The sequence below is a fragment of the Trachurus japonicus genome, chromosome 9, assembly GCF_045865225.1.
Source record: "Trachurus japonicus isolate A0001 chromosome 9, Traja_1.0".
Taxonomy (NCBI): Eukaryota; Metazoa; Chordata; class Actinopteri; order Carangiformes; family Carangidae; genus Trachurus; species Trachurus japonicus.
The window spans coordinates 238,350-256,177 of NC_140915.1; the positions used below are offsets into that span (position 1 = coordinate 238,350).

At 47.9% G+C, this 17,828-nt stretch overlaps 1 protein-coding gene across 1 annotated transcript in view; it reads right to left on the reverse strand.

Annotated features, from left to right (window-relative positions):
• Window positions 1-16,285, reverse strand: part of LOC146980428 (transcription termination factor 1-like) — a 19,702-nt gene extending 3,417 nt beyond the window's left edge. Inside the window, exons 1-9 of the mRNA XM_085785665.1 lie at window positions 16,221-16,285; window positions 12,353-13,185; window positions 7,882-8,006; window positions 7,419-7,604; window positions 6,948-7,026; window positions 5,882-6,006; window positions 3,906-4,146; window positions 1,745-1,837; window positions 953-1,018 (exon numbers count right to left, since the gene is read on the reverse strand). Of these exons, the coding sequence (XP_085641791.1) occupies window positions 953-1,018; window positions 1,745-1,837; window positions 3,906-4,146; window positions 5,882-6,006; window positions 6,948-7,026; window positions 7,419-7,604; window positions 7,882-8,006; window positions 12,353-13,125 (1,688 nt within the window). The 5' untranslated portion in view covers window positions 13,126-13,185; window positions 16,221-16,285. The remainder of the gene's footprint in view (window positions 1-952; window positions 1,019-1,744; window positions 1,838-3,905; window positions 4,147-5,881; window positions 6,007-6,947; window positions 7,027-7,418; window positions 7,605-7,881; window positions 8,007-12,352; window positions 13,186-16,220) is intronic.
• Between the last annotated feature and the right edge of the window lie 1,543 nt (window positions 16,286-17,828).

Genomic DNA, 17,828 nt, shown 5'->3' on the forward strand with positions numbered 1-17,828 from the left:
AAACTGTAATCTACCTACAAACACATCTGCCCCGGTGCAAGACAACCACCAATGCCACCACGCCCCTCCCGCGTTAAAAACATCCGTTAAAACAAGCATTAGCAAACACGCCAAAATACATCAAAACTCTCTAATCCTCTTAACATAGCGTTGTGTGACCTTTCTAATGTTTTTTAATGTCGGACTCAAGCAATCTCGTGTAAAAGAAGAGTAGCCCTGACAGCAATGGTCCAATGGCAGCGCCTCCTAGGTGGAGGAATATGGTTTTTACTAAAGTACTGACACTCTCCATGCCATTAGTTGGTGAACATGAGCAGTGGGGTGTTTTCAATAATTTAAGGACATTTATATATCACTCCACGTTCAATAGCCATCATTCTGAGGGATCCTTTACCGACCACACCAACTAACACCATATGAGAGTAAAATAAAAAAACAGTTTACTACCATGACTGTTTCAATCTACAATCTACTTTGTAATAAAGCAAATGCTAATTATAGATCTTATATGACCAAGACACCTAAAAACAAAACACACGGCCGTTTACATCAATTTACCAGCAAGTGGACAATCACACATACACTTGGAGTGAAAGGTTTTCTGGCGCTTTTGCAATACCCATATCCAGCAACTAGGGTCGCAAACCCTTAAACCCTTAAAAACCCTTAAACCCTTAACCCTTAAACCCTTAAAGCCTTAACCCCTTAAACCCTTAAACCCTTAAACCCTTAAACCCTTAACCCCTTAAACCCTTAAACCCTTACCACGGGAGTCAATGGTGGTGTTGATACTCTCTTTTACAGAGCTCTAGTCGGAGCTACGTGAAAAACTTTGGATGTGAACTTTGTCCCGGTCCAACGTGTTTTGGGTTTTTCTGGTCGTGGAGCGAAGTCGGAACTCTGAGTTTTCAACTGGGTTAGCTAGACCTCTGACCTCTGCCCTTTGACCTACCCAACACTCTCTGCAACCTTGTCCCAGTCGATGTCTGCAGCGTCGTCCACACACATGTTGTACAACCTGAAACACACACACACACACACACAGAGGTTAGTTCAGGTGTTGTGTTATGTTTATTTATAAAATGTAAAGGTGAAATCCAGCGATCTGATTGGTTGTTAGCCGTGGTATAATGAGCAGTTACCACGGCTACTATTCTAAAGCCTTATCACAGCGTAGCTATCACTCCGCCTCAGGCACGTATGACTGGTGTGAATGGAAGTTGTTGTCATGTATCCATGACAACGGACTGTTGCAGTCCGTAGCAACAGACAGTCGATGTTTTTAGGATGTTAAAAATGTAGTAAAGTAGTGTAATTGACATGTTGAAGGTGAACTTTGACCTCCAGAGGGTTAACAATGGTAGAGGGGACTGAGCAGTGACAGAGCTACTTGGAGCTAACGTCTGGACAGCTGGAACAGAAAACTACATGTCCTCTTTCATATTGTCATTATTGGTAACCGCTTTATAAAAGCTATATATCACTCCAGTCCTCCAGGTGGTCTCTGCTCATTCTACCACTCTAAGCTCTTATACCTCTCTTATACCACAAAGGCTAACCCTTTGTGGTATAAGAGAGGTATGCTCTAAAGGGTTAGTTCAGCTGCTCTAAAGGGTTAGTTCAGCTGCTCTAAAGGGTTAGTTCAGCTGCTCTAAAGGGTTAGTTCAGCTGCTCTAAAGGGTTAGTTCAGCTGCTCTAAAGGGTTAGTTCGGCTGTTCTAAAGGGTTAGTTCAGCTGTTCTTACGTGTTGATGAGGAGGATTTTAAATTGAAGTCCTTCGCTTCCTCGGCTTTTGGTTCTGCCGCCTGAGAACAGCTTCCGCTTCAGGATGTTGAACCTGAAACACAGAGAGAGAACACAGATGAACACATGAACACATGAACACCTGTTAGGGGTTTCACCGAATAGCCGACTATTGAAATATTCTAATATCAAAACCACTAATCGACGATGTGCGTCACAGTCGAGTATTCGTCTTTTTCTGGTTTTTGTTTTTACAAATTCCCGGTGCTGTAATAAAGCGGTGCTATAACCAGTGTTTAAATATGTTACATAAATGTCTATAATAACAGATGTTTATGATAATATTTTCAAATTTCCAGTCAATTTTTAACATTGATCTTAAGGCCTTATGGAATCACTCCTTCTAAATGCTACTGCTCCATTAATTAATCTGTTACCTACAGGGCCCTGCCATCGGTCAGGGTCAGGCCCCTGTCACAAAAAAACAACACGCTTGGGCACCGATGGGCACCGATGGGCACCGATGGGCACCGAAAGGCACCGATGGTCACCGATGGGCCACCGATGGGCACCGATGGGCACCGATGGGCCCCGATGGGCCCCGATGGTCACCGATGGGCACCGATGGGCCCCGATGGGCCCCGATGGGCACCGATGGGCACCGATGGGCACCGATGGGCACCGAAAGGCACCGATGGGCACCGATGGGCACCGATGGGCACCGATGGGCACCGATGGGCCACCGATGGGCACCGAAAGGCACCGATGGGCCCCGATGGTCACCGATGGGCACCGATGGGCACCGATGGGCCCCGATGGTCACCGATGGGCACCGATGGGCACCGATGGGCCCCGATGGTCACCGATGAGCACCGATGGGCACCGATGGGCACCGATGGGCCCCGATGGTCACCGATGGGCACCGATGGGCCGCCGATGGGCCACCGATGGGCACCGAAAGGCACCGATGGGCCACGATGGGCCACCGATGGGCACCGAAAGGCACCGATGGGCCACGATGGTCACCGATGGGCACCGATGGGTCACCGATGGTCACCGAAAGGCACCGATGGGCCACCGATGGGCACCGAAAGGCACCGATGGGCCACCGATGGGCACCGATGGGCACCGATGGGCCCCGATGGTCACCGATGAGCACCGATGGGCACCGATGGGCACCGATGGGCCCCGATGGTCACCGATGGGCACCGATGGGCCCCGATGGTCACCGATGGGCACCGATGGGCACCGATGGGCACCGATGGGCCGCCGATGGGCACCGAAAGGCACCGATGGGCCCCGATGGTCACCGATGGGCACCGATGGGCCCCGATGGTCACCGAAAGGCACCGATGGGCACCGATGGGCACCGAAAGGCACCGATGGGCACCGATGGGCACCGATGGGCACCGATGGGCACCGATGGGCCACCGATGGGCCCCGATGGGCACCGAAAGGCACCGATGGGCACCGATGGGCACCGAAAGGCACCGATGGGCCCCGATGGGCCACCGATGGGCACCGAAAGGCACCGATGGGCCACCGATGGGCCACCGATGGTCACCGATGGGCACCGATGGGCCCCGATGGTCACCGAAAGGCACCGATGGTCACCGAAAGGCACCGATGGTCACCGATGGGCACCGAAAGGCACCGATGGGCACCGATGGTCACCGATGGGCACCGAAAGGCACCGATGGGCCACCGATGGGCACCGATGGGCCACCGAAAGGCACCGATGGGCCAGCGATGATCACCGATGGGCACCGATGGGCCGCCGATGGTCGCCGATGGTCGCCGATGGGCACCGATGGGCCACCGATGGGCACCGATGGGCTGCCGATGGTCACAGATGGGCACCGATGGGCCACCCTACCACCGGGCTTAACAAGTTTCCTGGGGGAAACCCTGACTTCCTTAACCCCCCCCATGAAATCGCGGAGCGGAGAATATTAGAACGATACCGCTTCTCATCAGCGCAGCGTCCTCATCACGGAATGAGAGACATCTGAAGGAGGAAGTCTCCTCTCCCACCGTAAAACCACGTCAGAATTCTCCTGAACAGCTGCAGCGCTCGGTGCTCGGTGACCCTCGGTGCTCGGTGCTCGGTAACCCTCGGTGCTCGGTAACCCTCGGTGCTCGGTAACCCTGACCCGACTCACCACTTGAGGCGACACTGGATCCAGGACCGGGTCTGGACCTGCTGGCTGATCTCGGTCCAGGGCAGGTGGTTCCACAGCTGGTCTCTGCTCAGACCAGGACCAGGACCAGGACCAGGACCAGGACCAGCACCAGGACCAGGACCAGGACCAGGACTCTGCTGGACCCGCTCCTCCAGGTAGATCCTCAGCGCCTGCTGCAGCCGCGACTCTTCATCTGGACTCCACGACCCTCGACCTTTAGCTGCACAGAGGAGACACAGAGATCAGCTGGGTCAGTCCTGAACCGGGTCCTGCTTTAAAGGGATACGCCAACATTTTTTTCTTCGTGTCTTGCCGCACTCCCGAGTCCATGACCAGCAGATAGACACCATCCTTTCGACTGTGCGTGCAGTAACCATGGAGATAGAGCCGTATCGCTGTAATTAGCTTAGCTCAAACACTGGAAGTGTATAGGTAGTGTTAGCCTGCCTCCTACCTAAAGTCGCTAATTAGCTTAGCTCAAACGCTGGAAGTGTATAGGTAGTGTTAGCCTGCCTCCACCTAAAGTCGCTAATTAGCTTAGCTCAAACGCTGGAAGTGTATAGGTAGTGTTAGCCTGCCTCCACCTAAAGTCGCTAATTAGCTTAGCTCAAACGCTGGAAGTGTATAGGTAGTGTTAGCCTGCCTCCACCTAAAGTCGCTAATTAGCTTAGCTCAAACGCTGGAAGTGTATAGGTAGTGTTAGCCTGCCTCCACCTAAAGTCACTAATTAGCTTAGCTCAAACACTGGAAGTGTATGGGTAGTGTTAGCCTGCCTCCACCTAAAGTCGCTAATTAGCTTAGCTCAAACACTGGAAGTGTATGGGTAGTGTTAGCCTGCCTCCACCTAAAGTCGCTAATTAGCTTAGCTCAAACACTGGAAGTGTATGGGTAGTGTTAGCCTGCCTCCACCTAAAGCAGGTGGCTAACACTACCTATACACTTCCAGTGTTTGAGCTAAGCTAATTACGGCGATACGGCTCTATCTCCATGGTTACTGCTCGCACAGTGGAAAGGATGGTGTCTATCCTGCTAACATTTCCATATTTCGCACATTCTGTGACAAACTGTAAACTGTTTTCTTGTCTGTAACAACATCTATTGCACGTCTGTCCGTCCTGGGTGAGGGATCCCTCCTCTGTTGCTCACCCTGAGGTTTCTCCTGGTTTTCCCTGTTAAAAGGGTTTTCCATGGAGTTTTTCCTCAGTGGATGTGAGGGTCTAAGGACAGAGGATGTTGTTACGATGCCATGTAAAGCCCTTTGAGACAAACTGTTTGTAAAAACGGGCTATACAAATAAAATTGCCTTGTCTTGCCTTGCCTTGCCTATCTGCTGGTCATGGAAAAAAAAGGAGATAAAGTGCATAGATAATCAACGTTATATGAGCAAAATGAACCAAAATGAGAAAAAATAGAAAGATAAAGAACAAAGTGATCAGTAACAAATAGAGACAATAGAAATAAGGTACAAAAAATTAATAAATTTAAATCATAAAAAGACAGAGTAAAGGATGTGGGATGTGGAAAGAGCGGGAAATGGAGTGAATAAGAAGAAATGGATCTTAGTCAATTCCAGAACATAGGACTTCTATAGGACATAGTATTAAACTGATGGTGAAGGGTAAATGTAAATATAATAGTATTAAATTGATGGTAAAGGGTAAATGTAAAGTGAGATCATTACTGTGTCTAGTGCGGTGAGAATGTTCCTGTAAATAAACGTGTGAATAAAGAAACAAATCTGATAGTTATTCAGTTTGTGAAATGGTAGAAGAGAAGAGAAGAGAAGAGAAGAGAAGAGAAGAGAAAACTTAGTGACCAGTGGAGCTGACGGAGCGAATCTGTCTGAATGTGAGATGAAACCTCTTCTGAATAGTACATGAGTAGGAGATGCAGCAGCCAGACCATAATACATGTTAGCTGTTAGCAGTTAGCTGGTAGCAGTTGAGGGGAGTTACCGAGCGTGGTGAAGCGTTTCTCCAGGGAGTAGACGCTGCGGCCCATCTTCCCGCCGATCGTCCTCCAGTCGTTGCCGTGGAGATTCTGTAGCTTTATCAGAGAAGAGACTTCCTCCTCCGAGAACCTGAGGGAAGACACCCACACCAGAGGTTAAACACTCAGGTCGATGACATCACAGCGGCGCCACGAGGCCGATGACATCACAGCGATCCCATCCCCCAAGATTCTTTGCGTGCCGTTATTATTATTATTAGCCACCTAGCGCGCTAACTATCAGACGTTGAGGCAGCTCCGTGCGGTAGGGATCGGCGTGGTGCGTCCTGATGTTAGCTTAGCTGCTGCTGTTAGCTGTCAGCAGCAGCAAAGCTAACAACTACGATAACCATGACTAATCACAAAAACGTGCACACAGAAATAGTAATGTTTGTTCAATAATTAGTTTTCTAGACTTAACAAACATCAGATTTAGTCAAAACGGTTTCGGCAGCCTGGAGCCCCCACATTTGGTACCTACACCGGTGGCTAACGCTACCAGTTAGCCGCTAACGCTACCAGTTAGCCGCTCGCTAGAACTGGTGGCTAACGCTACCAGTTAGCCGCTCGCTAGAACTGGTGGCTAACGCTACCAGTTAGCCGCTAACGCTACCAGTTAGCCGCTCGCTAGAACTGGTGGCTAACGCTACCAGTTAGCCGCTCGCTAGAACTGGTGGCTAACGCTACCAGTTAGCCGCTTACGCTACCAGTTAGCCGCTCGCTAGAACTGGTGGCTAACGCTACCAGTTAGCCGCTTACGCTACCAGTTAGCCGCTCGCTAGAACTGGTGGCTAACGCTACCAGTTAGCCGCTAACGCTACCAGTTAGCCGCTCGCTAGGACCGGTGGCTAACGCTACCAGTTAGCCGCTTGCCAGAACTACTAAAACCGACTTCGGTTGTGGTGTAACGCAATGGATCATGGGAAAATAAAGCGGTGGATAGAACGGCCTCGGGACCGGGAGCGGCCGCGTGGCGACGCTGTGACATCAGAGGCTAGAAGCCGCCGGCGCCGCGGCGACAGAGACACTGACCTCCCCATGTGGTTCCTCTCATCAAACATCTTCTTGGCTCTGGCGTTGACGTGGTGACACGGCCGCGGGACGCCGTCCGCTGAGACAGAGACAGAGAGAGAGAGAGAGTTTTAGCGTCTTAGTAGCGACTGGCAATGGAAATTAGCTTGGTAGCTAGCACTGGGTACATTTACATTTTATTTTACATTGTCCCTCTCCATCAAATAAAATGGGCTCAGTTAAACATAAACATACAGACACCGACAGTAAAACTCACATTAAAAGATCTCACATAAAAGCCACAGGAATTTTAGAATTTTTATGGTTTTTATGTCGGTGTCTGTATGTTTATGTTTATGTTTAACTGAGCCCAAACTGATGACAATGTTCTGTCCCTGTGACAGACAATAAAGTTTTTTGAATTGAATTGAAAACTGAATTGATTGATTGAGTCTGTTGACGTGTGTAACCATGGCGATGGCGGCTACGTACCGAGGCGCTCCAGGAAGCGGTGCTGGACTCTCAGCTTCCTGATCTCCGCGGTGAGGTCGCCGTAGCGCTCGGGGAACAGCAGCTGATTGGCCGAGCCCACGCCCGTCAGAACCAGGAAGTCCGACACGTTCTTCCTGATTCGCTCGTTCTCCGGCTGCGAGAAGCGGCCGCGGCGCAGAGACACGCCTACAGGGAGAAACGCAGTATTACTACTGTTATACACGGTACTAGTACCTGGTCTGAGGGGTCTGCAGTACTAGTACCTTGCTGTTTGAAGTACTTGAAGCGCTGCAGTACTAGTACCTTGCTGTTTGAAGTACTTGAAGCGCTGCAGTACTAGTACCTTGCTGTTTGAAGTACTTGAAGCGCTGCAGTACTAGTACCTTGCTGTTTGAAGTACTTGAAGCGCTGCAGTACTAGTACCTTGCTGTTTGAAGTACTTGAAGCGCTGCAGTACTAGTACCTTGCTGTTTGAAGTACTTGAAGCGCTGCAGGTCGTATCTCAGCATCTTGTTGATCTGGTCCTGAGACTTCTTCTTCACGTCTGGAACAAACTCCTGCAGCTCGGCCACCGACCGCCAGTCCAGCCTAGTACACAGTACACAGTTACTATGGTAACAGTCCAGTCTGAGTACACAGTATCACAGTTACTATAGTAACAGTCCAGTCTAGTACACAGTATCACAGTTACTATAGTAACTAAGTACTTTATCATAGTAATTAAGTACTTTATAATAGTAACAACTAGGGATGTCCCGATCCGATCACGTGATCGGAAATCGGGGTCGATCATGTGGTTTCAGACTCGATCGGAATCGGACGTTACATCCCGATCAGGAATCGGATATATTACATATCTACATGTCAGGGTTTTCCTATCTGTCTAAAGCGAAGACGGGCCGCATGGGGGGCGTTCAGATGTATTACTTTTTCTGTAGACGTTCGTCATGTGCGCTCATTACCCAAAGCGACGCGCATTCGGTGCAGCCTGCTTGTGTTTTGTGCATGGTCTGTGGCGCACAGCTCCACGGTGTGTGTGTGTGGCTGCGTCGTCGCGGACAAGTAACGATATGAAACGACGGCGCTTGCGAGAGTGTGAGAGACGATCGTGTCACTGTGTCAGCTCACTGTTTGTTTGTGTGTGTGTGGCTGCGTTGTTTCACTGCTGACTTCCAAGCAGCTTGTTGTTGATGTTTGAGCGCTACACACACCTGCAGCAACAACAGTCACTGCAGCTTCTACTGAGAGCGAGTCCGACGTAACGCACGTGAGACCGACACACGGACCGACCGCGCAGATGTCGCGGACATTGTTAAACTTCTCATACTGTTGAATAAAAAACTACCGTTGTGTTGCGTGATGGCAGATACAGAACCAGGTATTTATTTAAAGTTAGAGAGGGAGAAGGAGCAAGGTGAGCTGGGTGAGGGAGGGAGGGAGGGAGGGAGAAGGAGCAAGGTGAGCTGGGTGAGGGAGGGAGGGAGGGAGGGAGAAGGAGCAAGGTGAGCTGGGTGAGGGAGGGAGGGAGGGAGGGAGAAGGAGCGGAGTGAGTGAGGGAGGGAGAAGGAGCAAGGTGAGCTGGGTGAGGGAGGGAGGGAGGGAGAAGGAGCGGAGTGAGTGAGGGAGGGAGAAGGAGCGAGGTGAGGGAGGGGGGGGGGCAGACAGGCAGGAGAGGGTGGGATCAGGGGAGAGAGGCTGGTGATTGAGAAAGACATGATAAGCTATTTTATTTTTGACCAAATGTTCTTGTTGTTGACTTATGGATAACGGCATTAATATTATACTGTGGAGCTACTGTGCTAATATACATTGAGAGTTTACAATACTGCAATAAATGTCATGGGCTTGTTATTGAGGTAGAGTATTATTGTGAGATTGTGATATTGTTACATCCCTAGTAGAGCACAAAGAACAGAAACATAGTGGGATGATACAGTTGATCTACATTAAAAACTTTACTGCGTTGCCAAAGTATCGGATCGGGACTCGGTATCGGCAGATACTCAAAATCAAATGACTCGGACTCGGACTCGGGGGCAAAAAAATGTGATCGGGACATCCCTAGTAACAACAGTACTCATGATAAATACTAGGAGTGTAACGATACATGTATTTATATTGAACCGGTGAGTTCTGTGTTTACAGTCGCCTGCAGCTACACGCACAGCCGTAACGCCATGGCTACCGCTAATGCTACTGCTAATGCTGCTGCTAATGCTGCTGCTAATACTACCGCTAATGCTGCCGCTAATGCTGCTGCTAATGCTGCTGCTAATACTACCGCTAATGCTGCCGCTAATGCTGCCGCTAATGCTGCTGCTAATACTACCGCTAATGCTGCCGCTAATGCTGCCGCTAATGCTGCTGCTAATACTACCGCTAATGCTGCCGCTAATGCTGCTGCTAATACTACCGCTAATGCTGCTGCTAATGCTATCGCTAATGCTGCCGCTAATGCTGCTGCTAATGCTGCTGCTAATGCTGCCGCTAATGCTGCCGCTAATGCTGCTGCTAATGCTGCTGCTAATGCTGCCGCTAATGCTGCCGCTAATGCTGCTGCTAATACTACCGCTAATGCTGCCGCTAATGCTGCTGCTAATACTACCGCTAATGCTGCCGCTAATGCTATCGCTAATGCTGCCGCTAATGCTGCTGCTAATGCTGCCGCTAATGCTGCTGCTAATGCTGCTGCTAATACTACCGCTAATGCTGCTGCTAATGCTATCGCTAATGCTGCCGCTAATGCTGCCGCTAATGCTGCTGCTAATACTACCGCTAATACTACCGCTAATGCTGCTGCTAATGCTATCGCTAATGCTGCCGCTAATGCTGCCGCTAATGCTGCTGCTAATACTACCGCTAATACTACCGCTAATGCTGCTGCTAATGCTATCGCTAATGCTGCCGCTAATGCTGCTGCTAATGCTGCTGCTAATGCTGCTGCTAATACTACCGCTAATGCTGCTGCTAATGCTATCGCTAATGCTGCCGCTAATGCTAATGCTACCCGCTAATCCTGCTGCTAGTGAGAAATGTCTCTCTCTGGCCTGAACTGTTCGTGTTGAACTTCACACGTAAAATAAAATAAAAAGTTGTGTGAGAAGTCTTTTTTAAATCATATTTTATATGTTTTGTTAATTTGAGAATAATTTATTGAACTTATTAGGCAGCGCTGTACAACAGGATTCTATTTTTTCATATTTTGTATAATAGTTTAGTTCAGTGTTTCTCAAATGGGGGTACGCGTACCCCTAGGGGTACGTGAAGGCACTCCAGGGGGTACGTGAGATTTTAAATAATATATTAAAAAATATATAAATTCCAAAATCCATTAAAATAATTATATAATGGATATATCAATAAAATACATGTCTAAATTCATAAACTAAATCTTATATTCAGTGGGCTACTTAATTAATTATCCTAAAAAAGAAAACCGAGTCCCCCCCACCAGATGGTTTAACCCAACCTGGCATTTGCCGCACGGCATCGCCTGTCAATCAAACAACGGAGTCGGGGTTGACGTAGCAGCAGCGCTGCTGAAACACGGAGGGATAAGTGATAAAAAAGGCGAAACCAGCGCCGGTAAAATCCCGACAGTGTTCAGAAGAATTTGTGGTGAAGGTTTTCTTCTGTGGGGAGAAGTTAGCAAACAGTGGCATGAAGCTGCTCATCTCCAGCTGCATCTCAACACAAAACATGCACGTCATGTCGGTGAGCCTCCTGACTGCTTCATGAGGAAACTTTATGAATTCAGGTTGGTGTTACATGAGATTTTAAACGACAGCATCAAAGTGACCAACTTCATAAAGTGAAGGCCACTAATGCAGGTGTGTTTCACTGCCTCAGTTAACACAGACAGAGAGAAGTCCTCTGGCTCTCAACCTGTTGTTATGATCTGAAGCCACACAGCCCCCCATGCCACCGTGTTGCAGGACAACTGACCTGCAAAGCAGTAGCCCTACTGTCTGGACTTTTATTGTGTGTGTGAAGAAATGTGTATCTATAATTGATATCATGAATTCATTTTGAGAACAGATATTTATTAGATAGCATTCTAGACTGATGATTATTCTCATGTGCAAAAATCTTTATAATCAAGTTGATTATTTTTTAGTCTGTATTTCTATATATTTATATTTCCAAATAGTTCAAAAGAGGCCACTATAACCAATGTTTTACACAGTTTTAAAGTAAAATAAAGCAGACACTGATGACACATTGCTGTGTTTTACGTCTTTTGGTCCAAAAATGCTTTGCGCTGGGTAGGGGGTACTTGGCTGAAAAAATATTTCACAGGGGGTACTTCACTGAAAAAAGATTGAGAACCACTGGTTTAGTTGAATAAGTGTATTTGTATCAGGGACGATCTAACATTAGTAGGTGAGTAATATTTTAATAATTTTAGGGCTGCCCCCGACCAAAGATTTTCTTGGTCGACCAGTGGTCGTCATTTATAGCGATTAGTCGACTAAGCGCCCCCCCCGCGGCGCCGTCGGACCCCCGTCCATGGATGTAGCTGCGTCATAGCACCCGCTAATCGCTAATAACCCGAAAACAGCAGTGACACCTGCGTTCACGCCGGAGCCTCCAAACCAGTTCGTCTGTAACAACATTGGAAAAGTCGCTTTAGAAAAAAAAGAAAAGGAGGGACCTGCCGAGCCGTGTCACGACTTCCTGTATCTGGCCCTTCAAATTAAAAGCCCCAAAGCCTTTCATACACAGTTCAGTCATTGATTTTGACTTCATTTTGACAAAACACGCTCCAAATTATTTATTTTTTCCTGCGACCAATCGACCAATGTAGTCTTGGTCGGCTAATGATTGTTTGGTCGACTATTTGGGGGCAGCCCGAAATAATTTGACTAAAATGTAAATTTGGTTTAGAAAAATTCCTGATAAACAACAAGTAAATGTACTTCATCACTACTCACTCTTCTTCTCCTCCTTCTCTCTTCATCTCTGTCGCTTTCTCCTTCTTTTTCTTCTCCTCCTTTATCACGGTCCCATTCGTTTCCATGGGAACCGAAGAGTTTGATGTTGATGTTACCGCGGCAACGGTGACCTCCTCCTCCTCCTCCTCTCTCTTCTTCTTTTTTCTCTTTTTCTCTCCTCCTTCGGGAGCAACGGCCTCCTCCTCCGTTACCGCGGCAACAGCAACGGCCTCCTCCTCTTTCTTTTTCTTCTTTCTCTTTTTCTCTCCTCCTCCGTTCTCCTCCTCTTCCTCAGGAGGAAGAACGACCTCCTCTTCCTCTTTCCTCCTCTTCTTTTTCTTCTTCCTCTTCTCCTCCCCCTCTCTGTTTTGTTCTTCCTCCTCTTCCTCAGGAGGAAGAACGACCTCCTCTTTCTCCTCTTCCTCCTCTTTTCTCTTCTTCTTTTTCTTCTTTCTCTTTTTCTCTCCCCCTCCGTTCTCCTCCTCTTCATCGGGAGGAAGAGGAGTTAACATCACCACCTCCTCCTCCTCCTCTTCCTCCTCTTTTCTCTTCTTTGCTTTTTTCCTCTGTCCATCCCCCTCTTCATCAGGAGGAAGAGGAGGAGTTATCATCACTTCTTCCTCTTCCTCCGTGTGTCTCTTCTTCTTCTTCTTCTTCTCCCTCCCAGGTGTGGTGATGTCCAGAAGAAGAGGAGGAGGTAACGTGACCTCTGACCTCCTCTTCTTCTTCTTCTGGGGGGAGGGGGAGGGGGAGGAGGAGGGGGGAGTCGTCATGGTAACAGCAGGAAGAGGAGGATGAGGAGGAGGAAGAGAAGACCAGAGTGGCTGTTTGAGCTGCAACAGAAGAAATAAAACAGAATAAACGTTATTAACCCCTCACTGGTCCAGCTCCAGTGAAGTCCTTTATGTTAGGGATCATGTAGAGTTGGTCGGTTGTTATGGAGAAATAAACCCCGACAGGTTGTATGGATCATTCAACATGAAGGGGTTTATTTCTCCATAACAACCGACCAACTCTACATTATCCCGCTTATTAGCCTACACGGTTTACGAGTGAAATAATTAATTTGAAACATAATGTTGATCAAAATACGACTTTCATCGATTTAAAATTGCATCATTTAGCGAATCTGCAAGACCGGTCACTTCCGCTGTTTTGCCGAGTCTCCTCCCGTTCATGCATTTGAAGCCTTTGATAATCAATCAGTGGATCGATAGATTACCATACACGTGTTACGATGTGTGTATTGTGTGTAGTCGTATCTGTCATAAACAAGAGATTAACTTTACTGTTTACGGGGTGCGTTTGTGTCGCGGAGCCGCGGTGCCACCGAGACGAGAGGAGAGCTGTGACACCGGGTCAGAGGCTCTGGTCAGCAGGTTTGGTTTCCAGCAGCGATGTGGAAGGAGCCTCCACTCTCCTTGTAACAGGTTACAGGTTATTTATCTCTAACATCACTGTTAGTCCGACGCTGTTTAATGAAACACAAGGTAAATATCCTGCAGTTTCTCTTTTCTGTGCTGCGCTGATCAGAGCGGCGTCCCTAGCAACGGTCTGTTATACATGACGACGGTCCGTTATACAGAAATAACAGACCGCAGAACGCAGCGCTGGACCAATCAGAGAGCAGCATTCAATAGAGCCGTGTAATAAATGTATATATATGTAAGGGATAATGCCCGACGAGGTGTCCATTATCAGAAATTAATGGACGACGCGGAGGCGTTCGCGTCGGACGGTTGCTTCCGCGAAGTCCATTAATTTCTGATAATCAGACACCTGGAAGGGCATTATCCCGCTTATACCATGGTCACTTACGAGATAAATACATATTAAATCATTCACTCATGATTTAATGTTGTTTTTACCGTTAAAATCATACGTCGTCTCGTCTGTAACAATAAGCGGCTGAGCGGACTATTTAATAACTCTCGTCGGCGATAAAAGAAAAAAAAGAGGGGCCCGCTGTGACGGCAGCGTGTTGCCATGGTGACTCTGCCACAGCCTGATAGTTGATCAGTGAAGGGAGGTGAGGTGACGGCTTAAATGTTACGTGACACAAAGTTTTTCAGAGGTCCAGTGCTTCTTACCGCTGGTGTGTTTACAGACTCCAGTGCCGTGATGCGCTGAAAAAAAGTTGTTTTGGTCCGAGTGTCCGTTGCCGTGGTTACCAACAAGCGTTTGAGCCAGCGCAGTAATATGTAGAACGTAATCAGGCTATTTTACCGGAACATCTTTATGGGTGTCCATTATCACTTTTTAATGGACACCCCGCAGCCAATCAGAATCGAGGATTCACCCAGACCATGGTATAAATATATATATCTGAAGGCCCCTCACAACCAACTAGAGGTTTCCATCTGTAGCTACAGCTGAGAGGTGGTCTGCTGCAGCTGTAGAAAGACCTCCTCTAGGCTGTAGTCAGAGGTACAGAAACCTCCACTATGAATCAGAGATACACACGTGTATAAATCTATCTCTGCAGAATGAATGAATGAATGAACTCCTCTGTGATTCTCATTAACAACAACAACAACAACAACAACAGGAGTATTAGCTGTTACATTAGAGAACATTGAGCTGAACATGCGGCTTCACAGTAGAATTAGTCCGGTCGTTTTATGAATAAAGGTTGAACAAACTGCAACAGAATCAAACTCAACTGGTTTTGTATCTTCAACAGTCAACATGTCCTGAGTGAGAGGAAAAAGCCCTGAAGAATCCCGTTAGGGGAAAGAGTGTGTTTGTCTTAAAGGGATAGTTCACCCTAGAATGATATTTCGCTCATTATCTACTCCCCCTCATGTGGACTAAGGGCTGGAAGAAGTTTCAGAGTCCTCCGTCCCTTCTCTGAGTTACAGGGGGTCTCGGCGTAGCAGCTCCTCTTCCTGGTCCGTCCAAATCTCGCGTGATTTGGACGGACCAGGAAGAGGAGCTTCGAGAAGCTTCCGCTACAAACAAGCTTAAAATATAGACTTATTTAATTTTTTTCGGGACAATTACGCAATTTGGGGCTTCAGCACAAGACGGACATTACATACGAGCAGCATGGAGGTATTTGGATGTTTTTTTGTGTGTGTTTTTTTACGAAGAGCTCTGGTGTCCCTTTGCAACCGTTATATGGACATGCACTGCTACGCCAAGACCCCCTGTAACTCAGAGAAGGGACGGAGGACTCTGAAACTTCTTCCAGCCCTTAGTCCACATGAGGGGGAGTAGATCATGAGCGAAATATCATTCTAGGGTGAACTATCCCTTTAATGTCAGTAATCAACTCAGTCATTTTCATGGAGATATCTACAGGTTAAACATGTTACCCTATTCACGTGAGAAAACTAATGAATAGTAGGCGTATTATGGGCTGTATTTGGGTCTTTTTCTAAACTTTCTTCTGGGCTTTTTTAGTTGAGGAAACAAAACCAGTTGAGTTTGATTCTGTTGCAGTTTGTTCAACGTTGTTCAACCGCTTTGTAGGTTTAAAACGACTGGACTACATGTTTATACACACACACACACACACACACACACACACAGACACAGACACACACACACACACACACACACACACACACACACACAGACACACACACACACACACACAGACACACAGAGACACACACACACACACACACACACACACACACACACAGAGACACACACACACACACACACACACACACACACACACACACACACACACACACACACACACACACACACACACACACACACACACACACACACACACACACACACACACACACACACACACACACACACCGGACTCTGGACTCTGGACTCTGAGGTCCTGGTCCGGTTCTAACCTGGTTCAGACCCGGTTCAGACCGGTTCTGGACTGTGAACTCACCTCCGTGTTGGTCTCGCTGCTGCACGCGGCCACCGGACGACACGCTGCTTGTTTACTTCCTGGTTGATGGCGGCGCATGCGCAGTGCGGCTCAAAGAGCAGCGAGAGGAGAGAGGGAGGTGTCACTCTGTCAGAGGTTCCTGGTCCCGTTTACAACGAGCAGCTTTCCTGCATCAGAGGTCTATCAACCATTAACATCACCACAACTCACTGAATATTCAACCCATTCTCAAGATGTTTGGTTTATTATAAATGTCAGACATAGATTTATGATACAACAACAACAACAAAAACATTTTTTAAATATAATTTTTGTTTTTATGTATTAAACATACTCAGACACCCACATAAATACAGTGAGATGTATTCTCCAGGGTCTGACTGGTCTGACTGCTGGTCAGATGTTTATATGTCTATGGTCAGAACCCCTGACCAAGATGGCCGCCGTGTTGACGTACGCTGAGAAGCAGAACGCGCCGTCTCGTCAGTATCTATGCTTGAAAACGTGAAATTGAACGCCACGCCACCTCATGTCGGAGCTTCATCCAACCACTCGGGAAAAGTCGGAGGGAAAAAAAAGGCTTTATTGCATCACTTCACAGAAACACATTATGGTGACATGCGCACCAGAAACACAGATAAAAACAGCCCAGCAAAACATACGATGATGCGCCAAAACAGCCCAGCAACACATGGTGACGGCGCACCATACACATGGTAAAAACACACAAAACACGCTCTATAGGCTGATAATGTTCCTACCTATTTGATATAAATTCTACGCCTCCCTGTCACGTAGAACTCCCGCAGAATGGCCTCAGAATCGATAGGAATATCATGGTGAATGTTCATCAGGGCGAGTCCACTCAGTCTCTTGTCTGTCATGGTGTTCCGGAGGTATGTTTTCAAGCGACGTAAACAGCTGAATGAACGCTCAGCACTGGCCGTGGACACAGGCATTGTTAGGACCTTTATGACAGTATGCACATCAGGATAGAAGTCTGCAGTTAGTCTCAGAACTTGGAGAATGTCACACTCACTGGTGACAGGTGTGTCATCCTTCGCCCTGTTATGTTGCCTCCATAGATTCAGCTCCACGTCTGCAGTGTCAACACTGGGCATCAACGCACCATACTCCTCCTTTATCTCCATCCATAAACTGTCTGTCAACAGTGGCAGTTTGTCGGGGAGAAGGTACTGGGCTTTAAGACGTGGCAGTGCAAGGCATACTCTGTCTCTCACTTCTGTGGTCAGGTGGTCAATGAACGGCAAGAAAATTGTCCTTTTCCAGTATTCTTGTGGGTTGGCTGCAGGTGTGTTAGACCTGTGAGCTTGTTTTTTGGCGATGCGAGGCAGTGATGGGATGACTTCAACAAGCTCAGCCAGCGAGCATGCTTTTCCCCATATATTGTCGTATGTGGAGTCATCTCTTTTTTTCTCCAACACTGTCACGAGATCTGTGGCCATTCGCGCAGCCATTGGGAGCTCACATTTTGGGTTTTGTAGCCCATTGCTGAGTGGTGTGAGGCAGTGGAGGAGTTCCTGTGTAACGGTGAGGCAGATTATGAACTCGAATGTCTCCGTTGCGCGCGAGAGCGCGGATGCTGCG